The 24327-nt window shown below is 35.3% G+C and overlaps 1 protein-coding gene across 2 annotated transcripts in view; it reads right to left on the bottom strand.

Annotated features, from left to right (window-relative positions):
- Nucleotides 1-448: 448 nt before the first annotated feature.
- HIKESHI (heat shock protein nuclear import factor hikeshi) overlaps nt 449-24327 on the bottom strand; it is a 32292-nt gene continuing 8413 nt past the window's right edge. For both annotated transcript variants that reach the window (XM_081238528.1, XM_081238529.1), the window contains 3 exons: nt 7803-7954; nt 1465-1583; nt 449-528 (listed from right to left, as the gene is read on the bottom strand). In XM_081238528.1, the coding sequence (XP_081094654.1) occupies nt 474-528; nt 1465-1583; nt 7803-7954 (326 nt within the window). In that variant the 3' untranslated portion in view covers nt 449-473. The remainder of the gene's footprint in view (nt 529-1464; nt 1584-7802; nt 7955-24327) is intronic.

Genomic DNA, 24327 nt, shown 5'->3' with positions numbered 1-24327 from the left:
TTCCTCTGAAAAATCTTTTAATCTAAAGAAATACTAACTGAAAATAATTTCTCCATATGTAAAAATGTATATTTGATATGTTTTTCCAAAAGTCCCCAAATTTTGATATAGTTGATTTTAAGTTAACTATTCTAGCAAACCACTGTGAATATAAATGAAAGATTATAAATGCAATGCATTTGGCACAATATTGTGACTATGCTTTATTTTTAAGTAAAAAATGAATCATAGCCAAAACAAAATGTTTTGCCTCTGAATATTTTCAGCTTAAGGGAAAAAAGTCATTAATGATGAACATATTTTCATTTTTCAATGTTTTTAATTTTTTATAAAGATTTTAAATAAGCTTCATAGTCACTAAGCAGTTTTTAAACTTAGGCTTCATGATCCTTTTGACTTCATGCTTTCAAATAGAATGATTATCTTCAAAACATGACAAATTTCAAAATCCATTAAAAATTATTTTATTCAAATTATGTTTTCCAAAAGAGAGGGTTCTGTGCTAGTCGTCTTTGAAAGTTTTCATACCTACAAAAGAAAAACATATTTATAAGAAATTTAATTAGAATCTTTCATAATCTGACAAATGATTCATCAAAAAGCAAATAACTTTACATGTTATTTCTAAAATGCTAAGATTAAAAACTTAGAAAGTTAAAAGTTAATCTGGGAGTTTAATTATTAATTTATAAAAGACAGCAAGCATAGTGATTTAACTGGCTGTATCAGAAAGCACAAATCATAATAAATTTTATTAATTTTTTTATCTTTTGCAAATCTGGGAGCTAGAAGGGACCTAAGAAAAAATGAAATCTAACTCCTTCTCCCTCATTTCATAGATGAGAATAATTTGCTCAAGGTCACACAGCTACATTATTACAAAGCTCAAACCTAATACATTCTAGTACAGTCCATGCTATATACCATGCTACCACTTCTCAACAAACTCTCCTTATGTATCTCCCCAACACTGGGATATTCAAAGTGAAAAGAAATATCTACAAAACAGAAACACAGAAAAGCTGAAGAAATAGATTCATGTACAGGGTGCAGTATAAACCACTCTGATGTTTTATACATGTTTATTTTATTCAAGACTTTCTACTTATGAAAAAAAAAGTTCATTAATATTTCAAGCCTCATATACAGTACTTACAGTTCAAAATATAAAAAAATGTACAGCCCTTAATTGTGGTCCCTAAAACATAAGCAATTTTATTTTCCTGTCTTTATAAAGCCAAAATGGCTAGTATATAACAAAATATTATTTGGGGTAAAAATTATTCCTAATGTGAACTCTAAAGTACATACTTTTTAATTGCATGCAAATGTTAATGTATTCTGATGTCCACAATAAAAGACTATGTTTAAATGTCAAAGAAGAAATACATTCACAAGCAAAAAATACCCATTTTTTGTAGGTTACTAGAAGCCTTAATATGAGAGCTACAAAATGCCCCATACCATTTCAGAACCACATTTGCCGGAATGAACATTTCAGATGGACTTGGTGTCATCTGGGCCTGAGAGACAGCAAACGATGAAGCAAAATTGTAGAAGTTGTCTAACATCTTTTGTGTGAACTAAAAGTTAATAATAAATAGATTAATGGATTATACTAAATACTCCATTTAGACCTTAATATTTTTAATTAAAAATGTTGTCATATTAACTTGGTTTAAGGACTGTGAGTTCTGAGACAGTCTAATGCTGAACATTAAGGCAAGTCATAAAATGACATTATGCCACAAAATCATAACAATTTGCCTTTAGTACTTTCTTTATATCTCAAAGAATTTCTATGATTATCAAATATTTTTAAGTTTATAACATATTCATTTTTGGAAAAAAAAGAAAAAATGTTTTTTCATTCAAAATATCTTCTTTTATCTCCACCTTTGGAGATGACCCTCTCCTCAAATACGACCCTCATCAAATCAACCTATTTTCTCATATAAAATAGTAACCATATCCAAGAAGTCTTTTTCTTACCAGAAAGATAAAAACTTAAGTATAAAAAACGAACAACTTGTTACTTGCCATCAATTACAAAGAAGAGAAAGGTAACACTATTCCATTTCTATTTCCTGGTCTGTTTGTTCTCACTGACCCTCAAATGGGCAAATCCACTAACATCCTCCAAGACTCCTTCATAGAAGCAAGAAGTAAACTGATTGACATTTCTTGAGAATCAAATGGGTTTATGCACTAAACCCCAAAATTAATGAACTACTAACGATAATACTACCTTTTATTCACTCAAAAATAATCTTCCTAACATCACTTTCTCCGAAACACAAAACTAGCCATGAAGGTTCTTGCTGTCTCTTTTCTACATGGAAGAAACATCTTATTAGGGTTTTTGTTTGTTTAATAATATCGAGGTAGTTTAGTCCAAGAGACTCTACTGTTAAGGTACTTGAACCAATATCAGAGTTGAACCAATAAGATCACTAACTAAAAGATCAGTATCAGGAGAAAAAAAATTCAACAGCAACCCTCCATACAAGCAAGAAAAAATTTTAAATGTAACTTTAAGAAGATCCAATTCATGACAGAAACAAAGTCTGTAAGATACCTAGGGGAAATGCTAAGACAAGCTAATAGTAAGACTTTTGTGGAAAATACTTTAAGACTGTCTTGAGAGATAAGAAAGATAACAAGTGAAAGGACTTATATACCATGTCTAGAGGAAAGATACAATATATTCATGGATGGGAATACTTAATGTGATAAAGGCATATTAAACCTATAAATCCAATGTTATTTTCAACTAAATTCCAACAAGATTTTTCATGGCACTTGACAAGCTGATACTAAAATTATTATGAAAAATACCTAAGCCTATTTTGATGACTAGGAGGAGGGACTTGGCCTTCCAGATACTAAGATTTTTCCTGGCAAAGGGACGGGCAAATAAACTAACTGGAATAAAAGAGAGAGCCCAGAAACAAACCTAAGCATATGTGACACATGATATATAACAAAGATGCTATTATTCAGAATTTTTAAAAATGTGGACTAACTATTCATTTAATGGGACTAGAACAACTAGCTTTCCGTAGGGGGGTGGGGAATGAGTTTAGATCCCTTCCCATACCACACACAAACACAATTCAAAAAGTACGTTAAAAGCCTTAAGAACTATAAGAGAACATAACATCTTTACATATCAGCATAGGGAAGAATTTCTCAAATACAAAAAGCCCACAAATCATAAAGGAAACAACTGATAAAACTTGTCTACAGAAAAATATATTATGTCTGTATGCAAAAGACACCATAAACAATACTAAAAGACAAGGTAGGAGAAAAAATTTACAACACATACAACAAAGGATTATTATCCAGAACACATAAAGGCCTTTTCCCAAAAAGCTAAAATTAAAAAGTGCCAAAAATAACACAATAGAAAATTGGGTAAAATTATATAAACAGTCAATTCCTATAAAAGAAAATACAAATGCAGGCCAAAAATCTGAAAAGATGCTCAACTTCACCAACAGTCCAAAAAACAAAACAATAGTAATATTCTAATTTCATCTATCAAGTTTGGCAAAAATTTAAGGTCTGATAAATAATACTAAGAATGTATAAAAACATCTACCAATATGGAAATGGAAAAACAAACTGCAGCTCATTTGTACATATGACATATGACAAACTAAATCGATTCCATGTATCAACACAGATAAATCTTTAAAAATAATGCTGAGTGGGGCTTCCCTGGTGGTGCAGTGGTTGAGAATCTGCCTGCCAGTGCAGGGGACACGGGTTCGAGCCTTGGTCTGGGAAGATCCCACATGCCGCGGAGCAACTAGGCCCGTGAGCCACAACTACTGAGCCTGCACGTCTGGAGCCTGTGCTCCATAACAAGAGAGGCCGCGACAGTGAGAGGCCCGCACACCGCGATGAAGAGTGGCCCCCGCTCGCTGCAACTAGAGAAAGCCCATGCAGAGAAATGAAGACCCAACACAGCCAAAAATAAATAAATAAATTTAAAAATAATGCTGAGTGAACAACAGTAAGTTGTAGAAGTTTGTGCAGTATGATACAAAACATTTATATCCATTTTAAAAACATACGAAAGGGTAAATAACAAGAAGGAAAAACAGAAGAACCAGAAAAAAAGGGATTCAACACAGAAGAGAAACAAAAGGAATTTCTGGAGTAATGGTGAAAGAAAACAATACCTTAACAACAGCTATGCAACAGACCCAGAGAATAATCAGTCCACAGTGGAACAAAAAAGAGAGTTCCAAGAGGAATGTTTCCAAGACAAATTTTATTTTTTATTTTTTTAATTTTTTTTGTGGTATGCGGGCCTCTCACTGTTGTGGCCTCTCCCGTTGCGGAGCACAGACTCCACACACGCAGGCTCAGCAGCCATGGCTCACGGGCCCAGCTGCTCCACAGCATGTGGGATCTTCCCAGACCGGGGCACGAACCCGTGTTCCCTGCATTGGCAGGCGGACTCTCAACCACTGCGCCACCAGGGAAGCCCAAGACAAATTTTAAATTGCTATATTTAAATATATTGAATGGGAATTTACAATTGGCAGAGTTTGGGCATAAATTATTAGAAATGGAAATACAGAAATCCATGCAAAGGAAAAAAATGAGAAATTTATTAACCAGGATAAATGAAAAGTTATACAGAACAAGAAATATAATCATAGCACTACACATGGCTCAGTTTTGAAAAACATTTACCAGGTCATAATACCAAAAACTTTGAATACTAACTTAATGAAAATCTGTATTGGAAAGGTGGGGAGAAAAGATATCTGTGTATTTTGGAGAACAGAGGATTAAGAGAGCTAAATCATGTTATGTATCGGTAAGTCAATGGAAAATAGCTATAACAAATAAATAAAGAAAGATTAATCAAGTTTCTTCTAACACATGGAAATAAATACAAGAAGAAAGAGGGAAAAATATGAGGGGGAGGTTGAAAGTGACTGCTGCTGAGAGGCAGAATAAAGCAGAATATGAAAGGTATAATAGAGGACAGCTGTTTTACACATAAAACTACTTGACTTTCTAAACCATGTACTACTGATAAAAACTAAAGTGAAGTAAGAATAACTAATAGCATAAATTAGAAACATGTTTAAACACACATACAAATAGTACTATACACGTTTTGTGAACAAATATAAAAATTGTTTTTTAAGTACTGAAATACAGATAGGAAAGATATATAAAGTTAGAAGAGTAGCTACCTGGAGAGGAAAGGGAAGAAGAGAAGCAGAGAGCAGTGGGCTGTATCTGTAACACTTTATTTAATTAGTAGCAAATATAGCAAAATGTAACAGTTAAATCTAGGTGGAAGACACGTGGAAGTTTTCAAATATACCCCACTATAAAGAGAGCTCTGTAAGGATGGGTATTATTTTACTTTGTCTACCTATTTTTATCTGTTTGTTCTTAAAAAATGCCTCGCACACAATAGGTATACAACAAATATTTGTGGAATGCACTTTTCTACATATTAAAATATTTCATAATAAAACATTTAATAAAAAATACATATGCTTCATTAAAAAGCTCAAATAACTTATAATTATAGAATAAAAAGTCTTCTTGCCCCTCCCCAGGGATAACATCACTTTGTCATGTATTTTCCAGACATTTTTCAAATACAATCTATATGGCACACTATAAGTATTGTTTTACAACTTGCTTTTTTCAGCATAGTTTATTTTTTAAATTACTGACAAAATTTTTAAGACTCAGACTCTGCCATTCTTTAATTTGGCCCACTCTCAAGAGATCATATGACAAGTTGGCGCTTAAATTCATGGCCACAATCCTCAAAAATGTGCTGCCCAGCAAGCCCAGAAGGTTTCCCTAGTCCATTCACCCTCCTCCTCTCCTAGAGGACTTGTTTAATAATCCTTTTGGTTTAGATTTCCAATACTTCTTTTCTCCTCAATCTTAGCTGATGACCTTGCTTCCTATTTCACTGAGCAAAGAGAAGGAATTGAGAGAGAACTTGCACAACTTCTCATCAGCACATTTACCAACCTCCTGTGTCTGTCTGTGTCCATATATCCATTACTATAAACACTGTCCATTATCCTATCGAAAACCTCCCAATACGGTCTTATTTCCTACTCAAGGACACTACTTTCACAAGCCTCCCCACTCTCCGGCATCATCAATTTTTCTCTCACTAATGCTTCATTCCTGTCAAACATGATATAATATCTCCGATTAAAAACAGAAAGAAGAAGAAAATTCCTTGTCCCCATAGCCCTCTCAAGCAACCAGACAATTCATCTGCTGTCCTTTATGACAACACTCGTCAAGAGTCATCTATATTCACTGTTTCCATTTCCTCCTCTCCAATTCACTCAACCTTGCTGCAAACTCCCTTTCCACCTCTATGAACTCTTGTCAAAATCTTTAATGACTTCAACCTTGCTGAATCCAATGGTTAATTCTTAGCCTTCATCTTACTTGACCGATCAGCAGTGAATACTATTGATCACTTCTTCCTTCTTAAAATCCAGTCTTGGCTTGGCTTCCAAAACAGCACTTTTGGGGTCTCCTCCTACTTCAGGCTGCTCCTTTCATTTCTCCTTATCTCTTAAGCCTCTCAACTTTGAAATGGCCCCAAGCTCTGTCACTGGCCAATTTTTCTATTTACAGTTGCTTCTCAGTGATCACACCCCCTTCCCAACTTTAAATACCACCTCTACACTGATGACTCCCAAATTTTTACTTCTCTTGAACTCTAAACTTGTCTTCTCCAGCTGGGTATCTAACAGGCATCCCAAACATAGTACAATCAAAATTCAACTCCTGATTCCACTCTCAGCCCATACTTGTTCTTTTTACGATATTCCTGTGTTCTTGTTCCTGGATCCAACACCCTTGGAGTCACAGTTGATGTCTCTATCTCAGACCTCACATGTGATCCACACCATGAAACACTATTGGTCCCATCTTCAAATTATCTCCAGAAATCAACTACTTTTCATCACCTCCATTTCTACTTCCCCATACTTCCTGGTTCAAGTCATTAAAAATCTCTCCCCTAGATTTTCACAAGAGCCTCCTAACTGATCTTCCTCCTTCCCTCTTTGTCTCACTACAGTTTCTCTACAAAGATGCAGAAGTGATCCTTTAAAAATGTAAGTTAGATCATCTTACTCTCCTGCTCAAAACTCTCTTATGTTTTCTCTTCCAAACAGAATATAAGCCAAAGTTTTTACAAAGGCCAATGAGGTCGCATATGATTTATCCTGCAGCCACCTCCCCCATAATCTCCAACCTCATCTCCCATCTCTCACCCTTGTTCACTCTACTCCAGACACAAAGTTTCACTTTATTCTTCAAACGTAACAGGGCCTTTGTAATAGCTATAACTCTGCCTAGATCATTCTCCCCTTCAGGCCTCTGCCAGACAGGTTAAAAGTCAACCCTTATGGAATTGTGTCACTTTAAGCTCCACGAGGACAAGGATCTTGCTTATCAGGTTTACAACTGTATACTCACAGCCTAGCATACTAATTGTGGGAGGAAAAGAGGAAAAGTTAATATTTAAACCCATTTTAAAAAATCACTTTGAGCTATTTTATCACTTTAAAAACTTAAGTCTCATCAAAGCATTTATAAACTTTAAAATAACTACAGAGGGGGAGACAAACTGAAAATATTCATGGAAGCCAATAACTTATGTCATATGTGTTTACCTTCATTTTTACATGAATTCTACCACCAGGCTAATTTCTAGAGTACAGAATGTGATTTTTAAATTATTTTAGAAAATAATGAAATGTACATTCCATTACCTGAGTAAATGAGTCAACTGAAGACACAGCAGCATTACCTACAGGAGTCTGCTGAGCCAGACTGTCCAATAATTCCACTGAAATTCCAATCTGAGCAACAGATGGAGTTCGGACAATATTCATGGCTCCGAAAGGGTGCTGGCTTCCTTCTCCTGAAAAAAATTAACATGTGCCACATATTTTAAATTTAACTTGTATACACACAAATTCCTTTATAAACATGTGAAGAACCTCTGATCTATATGCACTAAAAAGTTCTGTTACATGCAAGTTTGTCTCTTCTCAGATAAATGTAAAAGGATGCCTAGCTTTTACCGTATTAACAAATAATTAAGAAAACTGAAATTTTCCTCACCAGAAAAATAGCTGTTACTTTTCTAAAACTTACAAAACTATTGCAGCTAGAAATGGAAATTAAGAGAATAAGAGAAAAATAAATAAATGAGCATTAATTAGATAAAAGATTCTCAATGCTAACTCTGAGGGAAGGATATTTTTAAAGATTTTTAGAACTAGTTTTTTTTTTTTTTTTTGCAGTACGCGGGCCTCTCACTGTTGTGGCCTCTCCCGCTGCGGAGCACAGGCTCCGGACGCACAGGCCCAGCGGCCATGGCTCATGGGCCCAGCCGCGCCGCGGCACGCGGGATCCCCCCGGACCGGGGCACGAACCCGCGTCCCCTGCATTGGCAGGCGGACTCTCAACCACTGCACCACCAGGGAAGCCCTAGAACTAGTTTTAATATTTTCTGATTATTCCACTAAAGAAAGAGATTTCATTGCCATTAATACTGATAACGACATGGCATATTTCACTAAATGTCATAAATCACCCCACTCAACACCTGATGATCTGTTATCAAATAGGCAATAAAGAAATTTGCAGCTTATTCGGGAAATAGTAATTTTAGCCTTTACAGTATATTTATTTACAAGTAATATATAATACATCATAAATATATAAAATATATCAAATGTATATTTGATATATCTGAGCCTCTAAGTGTCAGCTAACTTATACATGAAAAAATAGACCAATTTTATTAATCCACATAAGACATAATCAGAAAAGTTAGTCTAAGAAAAAAAATCATACAATGAATAGATTTTTGGTTTATCTGCTCTTTTTATATGACTATGTCTAAACAAATACTACAGAACAAAACTCTAGGACAACACACATTCCTAATAACTAGAACACTTACTGCAAGTATCAAAACTCATTAAAATTTCAAGCATATGAATACAAACATAACTGTATTTTTCTGTGCTTTAAAAATACACACACTTCACTAAACATAACTGGTTTAAGATATTTTGGGTATTTTGAAATTATTTGTTTTACTTAATTTCCACATATTTGTGAATTTTCCAGGTTTACTTCTGTTACTTCTAATTCCTATCAATGTGGTCAGAGAACATACTTTGCATGATTTCAATCTTTTAATATATACTAAGACTTGTTTTGTGGCCTAACATACATATTCAAGGAAATGTTCCATAGGCACTTGAGAAAAATGTATATTCTGCTTTGTTGCATAGAATGTTCTATATAAGTCTATTAGGTCTAGCTGGTTTATAGTGTTTTTCAAGTCTTCTGTTTCCTTGATGATCCTCTGTCTAGTTGTTCTATCCATATTGAAAGTAAGGTATTGATGTTTCCAACTATTATTGTTGAACTGATTATTTCTCCTTTCAACTCTGTCTATTTCTGCTTCATGAGGCTCTAATAGGTACACAAAAGTTTGTAATTGCATCTTTTTGATAGAGTGACCCTTTGGTTTCGGTTTGCATAATTTTTTTCATCCTTTACTTTCAACCAATTTATATCTTTGAATCAATAGCTGTATCATGTTTTTTTAATCCATTCTGAAAATCTCTACCTTTTAACTGAAGGGCTGAATTTCATGTTAAATAGATACTTGCCAGTGTACCATTTTAATTCCCTTATCATTTCCTTTACTATATATATTTTTTTATTATAGTCTTTAAATGGTTGCACTGGGGATTACAACTAATATCTTAACATAGAACAACTCTAGTTTGGATTAATACTAATTTAATTTCAATAGTATATAAAAACTTTGCTCCTATGTAACTGCTTCTCTCCCTTATATTGTTATTGTCACATCTTTATACCTAGTATGCCCATAAGCAGACTTTTATAAGTTTTTGTTTTATGCCATTGTCTTTTATATCAGATAGGAAAAAAAGCAAAGTTACAAAGTATGTATTAAGGCTTTTATAATTACCTGTATAGTTACCTTTAGCTGTGTTCTTTTTTACTTAACATGAATTCGAATTACTATCCCAGGTCCTCTCATTTCAGCCTGAAGGACTCCCTTTAGCATTTCCTACAGGGTAAGTCCTCTAGCCACTATTCCAATTTCTGTTTATCTGGGAACGTCTTCATTTCTCCATTTCTGATGGCTAGATAATTCTTGATTGACCTTTTTTCTTTCAGTACTTTAAATATGTCATCCCACCGCCTCTGGTCTAAATGTTTCTGATTAAGAAATCAGCCATAATCTAGTAAGGACCCTTGTATGTGATGAGCTGCTTCTCCTGCCACTTTCAAGATGCTCTGCCATTGGCAGTTTATCATGTCTTGGAGTGAAGTTTATCCTACTTGAGTTTGTTGAGCTACTTAAGTGTGTAGATTAATGTTTTTCATCAAATTTAGAGTTTTAGGGCAATTATTTCTTCAAATATTCTTTCTACCCCTTCTCTCCTCTTCTTCTGGGACTCCCATTATGCATATGTTGGCATGCCTGATGGTGTCTCACAGGTCTCTAAGGCTCTGTTCATTCTTTTTCTTTCTGCTCTTCAAATTAGATATTTTACCTATCTTCACATTCACTGATTCTTTTTTGCACCTACTCAAATCTGCTTCTGAAACCCTCTAGTCAAATTTTCATTGCAGTTACTGTACTTTTCCACTCCATAACTTATTTCCTTAAAAATTTTTTTCTATTGGTATCTTCTATTTGATGATACATCATTCTCCTGATTTCCTTTAGCTCTTCAAGAATATTTGAGACAGCTTCCTTAAAGTCTTTGACTATTAAGTCCAATGTCTATACTTCCTAGGAACAGTTTCTATTCATTTCTTCTGTGAAAGGGCCTTGTTCCTTGCATGCTTCATAGCATTTTGTTGAAAACTGGATATTGAATAATGTGGCAACTACAGCAATCAGATGTTTCACCTCTCCTTAGGGTTTACTGCTACTGTTTGTTGTGGCTGTTTCCTTGTTTACTTATTTTTCTGAACTAATACTATAAAGTCTGTATTTTTTGCCATTTGTGACCACTGAAGTTTCTATTAGGTTAGTGATTAGCTAGTGAATGGAAAGAGATTTCCTTAGAAGCCTGGAACCAAAAAATTCTCCCAGTGTTTGCAGGTGGGCTTTGTGTGTTGAGACATGCCTTCAATGTTCATGCCTTCGGGCTTCCCTTGTGGTGCAGTGGTTAAGAATCCGCCTGCCAGTGCAGGGGACACGGGTTCGAGCCCTGGTCCGGGAAGATCCCGCATGCCGCAGAGCAACTAAGCCCGCATGCCACAACTACTGAAGGCTGTGTGCCTAGAGCCTGTGCTCTGCAACAAGAGAAGTCACTGCAATGAGAAGCCCGCGCACCACTACAAGGAGTAGCCCCTGCTCGCCACAACTAGAGAAAGCCCCTGTGCAGCAACAAAGACCCAATGCAGCCATAAATAAATACATAAATAAATAAATAAATAAACAAATAAATAAATTAATTAATTTAAAAAAATACTCATGCCTTCAAGGTCAGCCAGCAGGAAGAGCTTAGGACCTTCTTAGGTCTTTCCCAAGCACGTGCACAGCCCTGGACACCCATGTGGTCTTTTAGATTCCCAGGAATCCCCAGGAGAATTTCAAAACCCTTGTTCCCCAAAGTATCTTATTCCCAGCCTTTCCTTCCAAGCTTTTTGGTTAGTCTGTTATTTGCCCCAACTGTTGTCACTGCCTCAGGCAGCAGTGATTAACACATTTACCTGTAAACATTTTTGACAAACATATGCAGAAAGTCATTTTAGCAGTGGAAGAGTTCCAAGTTAAAAGAGATAAAGGTGAGCCTTTAAAATCAGTCTTCCAGGGAACCACAGAACAAAACAAGTTAATTACAATTAATTGTGAATAAGGTCCATTCTGCTCCCTCTGGTATCAGTACCAGTACCAAGAACAGGGTCTGTTATTTTCAAGGCTACCACTGAGCCGAGGAACAAGGGTTGGGATCAGGGTAGATTAACTGCCACAAAGCTCACTGTTCTTACAGAGATACAGTGTTTTTTCTTGATTAAATGTCCCTCTGGTTGTGACAAGCCTTTGGTTAGTTTCCAGAGTCCTGAAAATGTTGATTCTGAGAGCTTTTGCCAGTTTTTGTTGTTGCTGCTTTTATGGAGGGATGAACTTTTGGAGTTCCTTACTCCATCATTTTAATTGTTTTAAGCCTAGAATCATGCTAAGTCCAGAAAATGTACTGCTATTTGCCTGTATAACAGGCTCCAACGATCTCAATCAAGGAAAGTAGTTCAATACAACCTACTACTGCCTTAGTTATAACTACCCAGAGAGTGATCGGCCCAAGCAGAAAGCCCTGTCATCTCTAACCTCCATCCTTTATCACACACAGGCTCTTGGCAAATAAGTGAAGCCCTAAGGAAAACTCTCTAAGATCTGTTGTAAAAATTGGGGCTAAGGAAATATTCTGATTCTTTCATTTTAAAGCTCTCTGGGACTAAGACGACTTAAGATGGGAAAAACAAAAAAACCCTCAGTCTTCAGTAATCTTTAATCTGTATTTTCAAAGAAATCCACTGTGCAGTTAAACCATTCCTTTAGTCAATCTTATTCTCTCAAAACGGGCTTAACACAGTAATTGATACCCTCCGAGTACAAAGGTTCTTGTTTGCAAACCATAAAATATTAGAAAGAAACACTGGAACATAATGTACAAACTTACAGTGAGTGTTTAATTTTGGATATGAATTCTTGACAGCCAAAGTAAAAAGAAAAACATGATCAGTTACACTGTGTCTTATAACCAAAAAATTAAAAAAACAAAAACAGCAGGGAAAGTAAAACATCTGACCTGGTCTTTAAAAAAAAAACATACATTACAAAAAGTTCTCAGTAACATTCCAATAGTAAAAGAAGCAGCAGATGTTTTAAGGTTGTTTCTCAAAGTATCCCTCTTCACTAGCCTAACACAAGGCACAACTCAGAGGAGAAAATCCTATAGGAAACTAGTGCTTCACTGTCAGTATACAAAGAAAAGCAGTCATCATCATTTACTATCTGGGTGTGACTCTTTTTAAAACTATATACACTTCATTTCACAAAAAATGTTCAAAAGAATGAAGAGGTGTTAAAAAACTTTATTAAAATTTTAATAAGTACTAAAGTACAGCAAACTCAAACATCCATTCCAGACTTCCCACATTTGCCTGGTTTTTAAGTTATAAATAGCCAAAATGGGCCACGTTCTCTGAATACAACTGTTCCTCAAGTGTCACTAATAAATGTGGAACATATCCATTTTATAACTCTGACTCCTGATTTTAAACACATCTCTAATAGATTCGAGCTTATCATCACTTCTGGTCTTTCTTCTGGCAATTGCATTGTCAAAAAGTGCAATACTTGAAACCTTGAAATTTTGAAACTTTTAATGGCTCATAATTTATTGAAGAAAGAATGGCCATCTTCTGTGATCTGTAATTTGCAAAACAGTCATTTTTAGACTTATAAACATTATTTAGAATAATCAATCCAATTAGTTTCATTCATTTCTACATTATCTTCTCATCACCTTTGTATACACACCCACTTTCAGCAATGTCCACTTACAAACTGTATCCAGTCAAATTTGGAGACCAAACATAAGAGATGAAAGAATACCAGCACACATTCTTTTACCACATGTCCAAGATTTTGTCATGAAGTACTACGTGATTAATTCCTCCTTGCTGAATGACTAAATGGATAAGAATACCATATTTTCTTTTGGTCCTTAGAAATATACTGTTCAATCATCCATTTTTTTATTTGAGAAAATTCACCTAAGAGACCATCATCTGAAGATTCAATCTTGAGATTTTGCTTATATGATCAACTTCACCACCATCATGAATCTAGAATGCTGCTATTTGCCTCATTGTATTCATTTTCTTTTTTTTAAAAAATAAATTTATTTATTTTTGGCTGCATTGGGTCTTCATTGCTGCGCACGGGCTTTCTCTAGTTGCGGTGAGTGGGTACTACTCTTCGTTGTGGTGTGCAGGTTTCTCACTGCAGTGGCTTCTCTTCTTGCAGAGCATAGGCTCTAGGCATGCAGGCTTCAGTACTTGTGGCACACGGGCTCAGTAGTTGTGGCTCGCAGGCTCTAGAACACAGGCTCAGTAGTTGTGGCTCACGGGCTTAGTTGCTCCGCAGCATGTGGGATCTTCCCAGACCAGGGCTCCAACCCATGTCCCCTGAATTGGCAGGCAGATTCTTAACCACTGCGCCACCAGGGAAGTCCCTGTATTCATTTTCTGATTCACACAAAATTGTGAAACTTGTTTCCCTGTCAATTTTCTTCTCTTTGCCATCATGAACAAAATCTGAAAAATTATTAATTCCTAATTCTGTACAATAAAAGCAAAAAGCAGACAATGAAAATGGTGTCTCCAGTCTCCTTTTATACTTCCTGAAACATGACATAATCCTTTGGACAATGAAATATGAAAACCGTAGGATAAGGCAATAGCAAACTAAGCTGCACATGCTTTAAATCTGGCCCATAACCTTTTTTTTTTTTTTTTCCGGTACGCAGGCCTCTCACTGTTGTGGCCTCTCCCGTTGCGGAGCACAGGCTCTGGACGCGCAGGCTCAGCAGCCATGGCCCACAGGCCCAGCCGCTCTGCAGCATGTGGGATCTTCCCGAACTGGGGCACGAACCCGTGTCCCCTGCATCGGCAGGCGGACTCCCAACCACTGCGCCACCAGGGAAGCCCATATAACCTATTTTTGTATGACCTAGGATAGGTCATAAAATAGTTTTTACATTTTTAAGGTTGTTTAAAGAAGAATATGTCACAGAGACCATATGTAGTACACAAAGCCTAGAATATTTACTATCATAAGCTTTACAAAAATGTTTGCCAACCTCTGCTTCAAGTAATTCCATCATTTTTCCTTTTTCTTATTGTTTCAGCCTTTCTTTTCTTCCATAGTTGAGAATTAATGAGAAATGATGAAATAATTCCTTGGATGAAGCAGCAAAATGTTTCAAGATATAGACAAAATAAGATCACTAATATCCTCAAATGCACATTAAATTTATAAAATGGTCCACTGGACCCATATGGTAACTGCAAGATAGAATGAGTTTAAAAAATATATAAGTAAATGTTTTCTCTGGAAGACCTCTACAGAAGAATAAAACTCATGAAATATCAATCTTTCTAAGAGTTATAAGTGCCCCCAAAAGGAAACCAAAAAACTAAAAGTGAGTCCACTGGTTAAGATACTTTTGGTGTGCACAGCAGCAGGGATGAAGACTAAAAAAAACTGTTATGCCAAAAATAAGCAATTCACTATGAAGTGGCATTTGAACATGACATATGCTAAAAAGCTACAGGAAAACAACTTAATTATGCCTGCTGAAAATCCTCTTAGTATTGAATATAAATACTTAGAAATCATATATGTGTATATATATATCCTTAAAACCTCTGCTTTATTTCTATTGATAGCCTGCAAGCCTGAAATTACATTTTTTACTCATGCATATTCTAAGAGCTATGTGACTTCCAAAGGTCTATCAATAATAAGTATTTTAAACCAGACAAAAATAACTTACCTGACATTGTAATATGTCTAGAATTTGGATGTCTGAAATGTATTTAAACTACCAATATTTACCAAGTATCTAAAGTCCATCACTGTGCTCTATACACTCTGAAGAACACAAGGTAAAAGATACAAACAGTCCCTACTCTCAAGGAGCTTACACTCTAATAAGTCAGTAACAATTACTTAACCTTTCTGAATAGGTTTCATTATCTGGGTGATTTTTAAGATCCCTCCTAGAGCTGTCTTTCTATGATTTTATAAAAACGTAATAACCATTCCTTGAGCACCAACTATGTGCCAGGCACTATCATGCATTTTGCATTATCTCTAATGCTCCGCAAAACACATGCACTGTAGGTATTATTATCCCCGTTTTACCTGGATTCTCCTCTAAGGCTTAAAGAACTTGGTCAAGACTACCTAGCTAGTCATGAGTATCACTGGGATTCAAACGAGTCTAGCAAACTCCAAGGTTGATGCTCATTCCCGTCCATTATCCTACCTGTTTACACCAAATTCTGTAGTATGAACTCTTAACTGCTCATTACTTACTTCACAATAAGCCATTCAAGAAAGGAAATCAAGAAACGTCAGGAAGCAAAAGGTTCCCATTCTGGCTCTAGTTCCACCGCATGCAAACAGACTAATAATAGTATCTTGAGGTGTTGTTTTGTCCTTTCTAATTCCCTTGACAAGCTCAACCCAATCTTAAAATGAAAACTAGAATAAGTTTAAAAGTTTCTTCTTGGCAACTGAGCTAGATGAAATGAGAGACTGTATATGTCATGTGTAGAAGCCAAAGCAATGACATTAAAATATGGCAGCAAACCCAAAAAGAAAAGAGCAGAACTATAAAGAAGAAAGTTAAGTGATGATTTATAACAAACTCTAATTTTAACATTTCTTAAAAATTCCTTTTTGGTGCTAAGCCTTCTTTTCATAGATATTTTTAATGTCACTGCCATGAAAGACAAAGAAAGGCTGAGCAATGTGTCTGATTAAAGACTAAAGAAGTGTGACAATTAAATGCAATGTACAGTACTGACTGAACCCTAGATGGAGGGAGCAGGAAACTGCTATAAAAGGCATTATTGGGAAAACTGGCAAAACTTTAATGCAGAATGTATATCAGACAAGGTATTGTATTAATGTTAAATTTGTTGAATTTGATCATTATACTGTGATTATAAAAGAATATCCTTGTTCTAGGAAATGTATGCTGATGTATTTAGGAGTAAGGGGGTATCATTCCAAACTAACACTACCTCACAGTAGGGCCCTGGCCAAAAAAACAAAAAACAAAAAACATAAAAAAGGTAAAACCCCACCATAAGGTGCATAGTTCAGGAGTAAGGGGGTATGATAAAACACAAAAGGTCATCCTTTTCTTGTAACAAGAGTATTCTACAAAGCTCTACCACATTCATTACTCTATTTTATTCATATAAATATATAATCCCTCTTTATACCACAGGTAATTTAATCAACTATTTCTTATTCTTCTATTAAGTACAATGACATATTAAAGTGCTAAAGACACAATAAAAAGTATTTAAGTTCCACATAAGTGTTTTTATTATATCTGACCTAATGTCCTACTCCCCCACCTGCTCTTCCAATCTTGGCCTCTTCCGTTTCCCATTCTCCACATAATTCTCCACTGTAGTGACATACTGGAATTCTCCCTGACTGAGGCATTGAGCCAGTTCCTCATTGTATCTTGAAACACTTTAAAATAGTTAACCTATAGAGAAAAGGAAGGTTTTAAGTTGAACTTAAGTATGTGTATGAAAGAATATGTGGATGTGGCTTAAACAAACTCTTCAAATAGGATATGAACTCTACAAATAATTACCTTTGACGGACATATGCACATAAACATGTATAAATATGAATAATATAAATTCTTCCAGTTACATGTTTTTGGTAAAAGAAACTGCTTCCACCTTCCAAGTTCAGAATTAAAAATTTAAACCTTAATTTAAAAGATACTGTGCTCATGTTAACATTACCTGGCATCTCATTATTCATATATAACAGGTTTTAACACATGTTTAAGTTGTTATAAGTGAACACCAGCACTCAGCTGACCTACTATATGAATGCTGAGTTTTTTTGTGCATCTTACAGTTTAATAATGCTACTAAGGCTAGATATCAACTTCAGAACTATCAGCTTCAGATATCTTCAGATATCAACTTCAGAACTCAGGTAAGACATTTTAAGAAAAACTTTCCAAAATTACAGTGAAAAAAATTCAAAAAGTACTGTGAGACCTGATAATACTTAATATCATAGAACTAGAAACAATACTAAAATTATGTGGAAAATGAGTTTCTAATTCTAATTACAGATATATTTTGTGCTAATGAGATGGACATACATCAAAAATGGACATACAACAAAAAAGCAGCCTATCTCCCAAAAGACTTCATTAAGAAAATTAAAGATGCAGTCCACTGAGAAAATTCCCAGTACAAACCATGAAATGTTTCTCTGGATGAGATTAAGTCAAAGCAAAGGTGAGCAAATAATCCTTTTGCCTCTGCTATTCAACTCTGAAGGATGTGAAAATTCTGAACTTTGGGGAAAAAATGTAGAGTATTTATAACAGATCTTTTGGCTTCCTATTATACATATCTGATTCTCTCACACGCTACTAAGAGATGCAATGTTTAACTTCAGTATGAAGATGATGAGAATGGAGATAAATATTTTTAATTCAAAATAAATTACCAAAATGTGATTTTTCCCCTAAAGTTTTCCTTGTCATATTCAGAATTTCACTAAGTGGGCTGACATAGCAAGGAAAAGTGGAGATGACATGCTATAAAAATGACCAAATCCAGGTTCATAGTTGTCAAATACAGATGTTTATTTTGTTCATATTAATTCATGGTACAGTGTAAAAAGTTAATGATTCATATAATAATCCATAGAGGAACCACTAAAAAAAATGCAAAGGTAAAAGTAAAAACCCAATAGAAGAAATATGGATTTAAAAAATAGTCGATCCAAAAGAAGGCAGAAAAAAAAAACCCAAGATAAAAACTTAAACCTAACCATATCAGTAACATTAAATATTAATGGTCTAACCACCTCATTTAAAAGGCAGAGACAGAGGTCAAAAAAAAAGGCAGCACCTAACTATACACTGTTTACAAGAGATACATAGATTTATCTCAAAGGAAAAATATGGGAAAAATATAGCATGTGAACACTGGAGAGAAAGAACGCTGGAGAAGCTATATAAATTTTAGACAAAGTAGACTTTAAGACAGAAGCATTACCATAATAAAGCGTATTTCATATTGATGAAAGGGGCAATTCATTTTCAATCTTAGACACTCATAAAACAGAGGAAGAGAGAACAACTGTTATGTTTCTTTTCTTTTTCTTGCCTCACTGCACCCTTACTACTTCTATTCAACATGATGCTCAAAGGTCTGGGCAATGCAATAAGGCAATAAGAAGAAATAAAAGGCATAAAATTTGGCAAAAAAATTGGAAAGAAAGTCTTTCCAATCTATGAAAGTCTTTTTCATAGATGTTATAATCATCTATATAGAAAATTCTAGGATGCAACTAGAACTATTAATAAGGGAGTTTAGCAAGATGTTCAATGTGTTACCCTTTCCTTCATCCTCCAGGATACAAAGTCAATATACAAAAATCAATTGTATGACAACACCAAATGCTAGCAAAATATTTAATTTCTCTGACATCCAGTGTCTTGAAAACCAGAAGCTAATAATAAAGATTAAATAGATAATACACATGAAAGCCTAGTACAATGCATTGTATGAGCAGATATTCAATGTTACCCTTTCCTTCATCCTTCAAACATTATAAAATCTTTCTAATTGGCTGCTCTGGCTCTAATCTCAACAAGATTCTCCAACCCATCCTAGACAATGATTTTACTAAAACATCATTTTTTAAAATATCATTCTTTTGCTCAAACACTTGTCTACCAGAAAAAAATGTAAACCCCCCATAGCATAACCAGCACACAACAGCTCCACTTTACCTTTAAACCTCACCCCTCGCCCCACCCGTCCCAAATAGAAGTCTATCAAGCTACCTTTAAAAGTCTCCTTCTCACAGTCACTTGAAGGTGCAGTGTATACTACTACTTTCATGACTGATGATTTCCAAATGCAATTCCCATCCTCCCACTTCCATCCCATCCAAACCTATTCATACTTCAGGTTCATGCTCCAGTCTAATCTTCTATAGAGCCACTTTCAATTACCTCAGCTCAGTAACCTGCTTCCTTTGAATACTGTCTTGGAGTGATCTTAATATTCACACACAGATATGGGGACCCTAAATTGAAGCAGTCATCAATTTGAAATGTATGTGCTAAGAATGAAGTTGATATACAACAAAGTCTTTATATCAGCAAGTACTCTTTTCTTCTGTAACTTGTTTAATGGAAATGTCTACAGTAATTTCTAGTATATTTCCCAAGCATTCACAATGTAAACAGACAACTTAAAAATCACGATATAGCAAAAGACATATAGATACCCACTTTTTAAAATATAAGTTCCATACAAATTTTAATTTTGTTAATATTCCCTTTTATGTGCTAATTTGAGTTTGCATACAATTTCTGTAAAGCAAAGAATCTCTTTATATAATACTCCCAGTATTTCATGATTTTTACTAAGTTTTTGATTAAATGTCTCTTCCGCACTAAACACCAAGCACAGCATCTAAAGATAAAACTAGCAAGAGACTCACTTAAACTTCCCTAAGTCTCTAACCACCAAACTGTATCTAAGCTTGTGCCTTTTATTTATCTACTTTTTTTTAGGATTTCTAGATCCCATGGAGGGAGGAAGGAAGAAGGGAAGTTTCTTCGTTTCTTAACATCAAACCCTCCCTTCTATATTTTCAAGTTTAGTCCTATCCTAATTCTCAACCATCACCCCGGATTGTTCCATCATCAGCCGAAAAGTATATTCATCGTATAACTCTTTTTCAGAACCCAAGAGCTACAAAGAATCTTCTCTCAAACAAGATAAAACTCACAGTAACTTGTTTTAAGATGTCCTACCAACTGCAATTCTCTCAACAGAGCAGTCCTGACCTTCTCTGACCAAAACCTTTCTGTGCAAAATTAAGAAATCTGTTCATCAACCAGCAGAGAACCAAACACTGCCAAAGTTTAACATGAAATCTGCTTCACTTCAACTAACCTTCTACTCTCCCTACTCCCATAAAATTCTTCTAGATTTCTTACTTAATAAATTCTCAGTTCAATCACAACTGCCTAAAGTTACTTCAGCAAGTCTCTCTTCCAACCTGATGTGGTAGTTAGCTAGGTTTGCTCAATGTAATAAAATTTATAAAGGGCATCTCAAAGGTTCAAAAATATAAATCCATTACAAGTCCACCTATTCTTATATTTCAATAATACAGAATTCCCTAATATGAAAAAAAAGTCTAATCTTTTCTGTATAAATTAAGAATTCTAATACTTTAAACATCCAAAAAGCACATTTTCCAAACACACTAAGAAAGAACCACCCAAAACATTTTAACAGCATTTTATCATTTGTTTAATGTTGATAATCAATAAGTCTCTAAATATTTTAAGCTGTTTTTCCTTTAATAAAGCATTGTGCTTTACTCATTAAAAATACTGCCTTGAAATTTCATTTTGTTTTCATAGATAAAGCTATCAAAAGCCATGTTACAATGGAAATGATAAGAAATAATTTATTTTTTAAAAGGCAGGAGGATAAAAGAATTACTTTTATCATAATGGAAATAAATCCATTTTCCCATAATGGATTATTACTCTGGGACTGGATTTTGGACTGTTTTAGCTAACTCCACAGAAAATATGTTAAAGTTTTGGTTAGAGCAACTGTATTAACTCATTTTTGATTGCTGAATTTTCTCCAGATTGGATGAGATAACACAATAAGGAAATGTCTGGGTTTTTATGATCTCAGAATGTTATGCCCACTACTCCCAACCTTTTGGGTGTCACAAGAGAAAAGGGAAAAGACAGCCAAAGGCAGTGCAAAAATGACAGAAGAAAGCACTTTTCACTATTTCCAAGGCGTCTCCTTCACGGAATATAGATGATCATAAATGAAAAAGAGATGTTGCACCCCTTTCCCAACTCAAAATGTTGACAATTTCCAACTATGTCCTGCACTTTCCAACTATGCAAAGGTTAATAGTTGGCTGGCTACTAGCCTATTGCTATACAAACAAAACCCACCACTTTATGTTTAAGGCATTGCTATCATGTTCCAAAGGTTCCTCACACCCAAACCAAAAATCTCTCTCTCTTGTCCCAAGTTAGTTGCTCCTCCTCCTGTATCGCTTATTACTATTAATATCTATCAGTATCCATTTAATTTTCTAGCATGCTTTCCAACTAGTAATTGATTAAAAAACTGTATAACAGTATCTATTTCCATTTCTCTTTCCTTTTTAAATCAATACATATTTATATAAACATCTATATAAATATTCATTTATGTACTTATGTTTTACTTTAAAATGGAGTACTTTGAGAGCTCCCAAGTGAGTATCAAGTGAATATATTTGATGATGAAGGCAGAAAAATATGTCATTACTTTCTCTTTTCAACAAATGGTGTTGGAACAGTTTGATATCCACTTGCAAAAAAAAAAATCAAACTTCAATCCATACCTTGCACTAAATATGAAAATTCATTCAAATTGGATCCCAGATACAAATGTAAAATCTAAAACTAAAAACATCTAGGAGAACACTTTTGTAACCTTGGGTTAGGCAAAGATTTCTTAGATGCAACACTAAAAGCACAATCCAGAGAAGAACAAACTGAAAAACTGAACTTCACTGAAATTAAAAACATGCTCTGGGCTTCCCTGGTGGTGCAGTGGTTGGGAGTCTGCCTGCCAATGCAGAGGACATGGGTTCGAGCCCTGGTCTGGGAGGATCCCACATGCCGCGGAGCGGCTGGCCCCGTGAGCCACAATTACTGAGCCTGCGCGTCTGGAGCCTGTGCTCCGCAACAAGAGAGGCCACGATAATGAGAGGCCCGCGCACCGTGATGAGGAGTGGCCCCCACTTGCCGCAACTAGAGAAAGCCCTCACACAGAAACGAAGACCCAACACAGCCATAAATAAATAAATAAAATTAAAAAAAAAAAAAAAAAAGCAAAAGAAATCTGAATGAAGTATGGTCTAAAAAAAAAAAAAAAAAAAAAAGAAAGTAACAGCCCCCCGTTTGCATACTAGCTAGGTGCCTTCACTGCCTTGTCTCACTAAATCCTAGCGATAGCTCCTGAGGCAGGTGCTATAATTATAAAAAAAAAAAAAAAAAAAAAAAAAAAAAAAAAAAACCATGCTCTAAGTAAATCAACTATATTTCAATAAAATAATTTTTAAAAAGATGCAAGGGAACAAATCAATAAACAAGATGTCTGCAAAAAAACAAAACAAAAAAACACACAAAAACATATGCTCTATAAAACACACCATAAAGAGAAAAGACAATCCAAAAACCAGAAAAACATGTCAAATCACATATCTTATAAATAACTTGTATCAAGAATACATAGAGAACTCTCAAAACTCAGTAAGAGGGGACTTTCCTGGTGGCACAGTGGTTAAGAATCTGCCTGCTAATGCAGGAAACACGGGTTCGATCCCTGGTCCAGGAAGATCCCACATGCTGTGGAGCAACTGAGCCCATGCGCCACAACTACCGAGCCTGTGCTCTAGAACCCGCGAGCTACAACTACTAAAGCCCGTGTGCCCTGGAGCCCATGTGCTGCAACTACTGAAGCCCACGTGCTCTAGGGCCTGTGTGCCATAACTACTGGGCCCACACACTGCAACTACTGAAGCCCGCATGCTCTAGGGCCCACATGCCACAACTACTGAGCCCGCAGCCCTAGAGCCCATGCTCCACAATGAGAAGCCACCGCAATGAGAAGCTCGTGCACCACAACAAAGAGTAGCCCCGGCCTGCAGCAACTAGACAAAGCCCGCGAGCAGCAACAAAGACCCAGCGCAGCCAAAAATATAAAATAAAATAAAATAAACTCAATAAGAAAACGCAATTTTAAAAAACGGCAGAAGATTTGAATAAACACTTCACCAAGGAAGATACAGAGAGAACAAATAAGCATTTCAAAAAATAAAATGCTCAGTATCGTTAGTCATTAGGGAAATGCAAATTTAAAACCTAATGGGATACCACTATACATCTATTAGAACACGTAAAACTGACCATGCGTTGACAAGGACAGGGAGGAAGTGGAACTTTCATATACTGCAGACTGAAATGTAAAATGGAGCCACCATGTTGCAAAATAGTTTAGCAGTTTCTTAAAAAGTTTAACACAGAAGTACCATTATGATCCAGCCATTCCACTCTCAAATATTTATCTAAGAGAAATGAAACCATATGTCCATACAGACTTATACACAAATGTTCATAGCGGCTTTATTTTTATGAGTCAAAAACTGAAACAGTCCAAATGTCCATCAACAGGTGAATGGATACACAAATGGTGGTATACCACACAACTACCCAGCAATAAATAGGAATGAATTACTATTGTAGTGAGCCATACTATAACATGGATGACTGTAAAAGTAAACATGCTGAGTGAAAGAAAACCCTAGAAAATGCCAACTATTTTATA

This window comes from Mesoplodon bidens (assembly GCF_964165515.1).
Source record: "Mesoplodon bidens genome assembly, chromosome: 7".
Taxonomy (NCBI): domain Eukaryota; kingdom Metazoa; phylum Chordata; class Mammalia; order Artiodactyla; family Ziphiidae; genus Mesoplodon; species Mesoplodon bidens.
The sequence above is the reverse complement of the archived record's forward strand: the minus strand, read 5'-3'. Positions and strand labels throughout refer to the sequence as shown.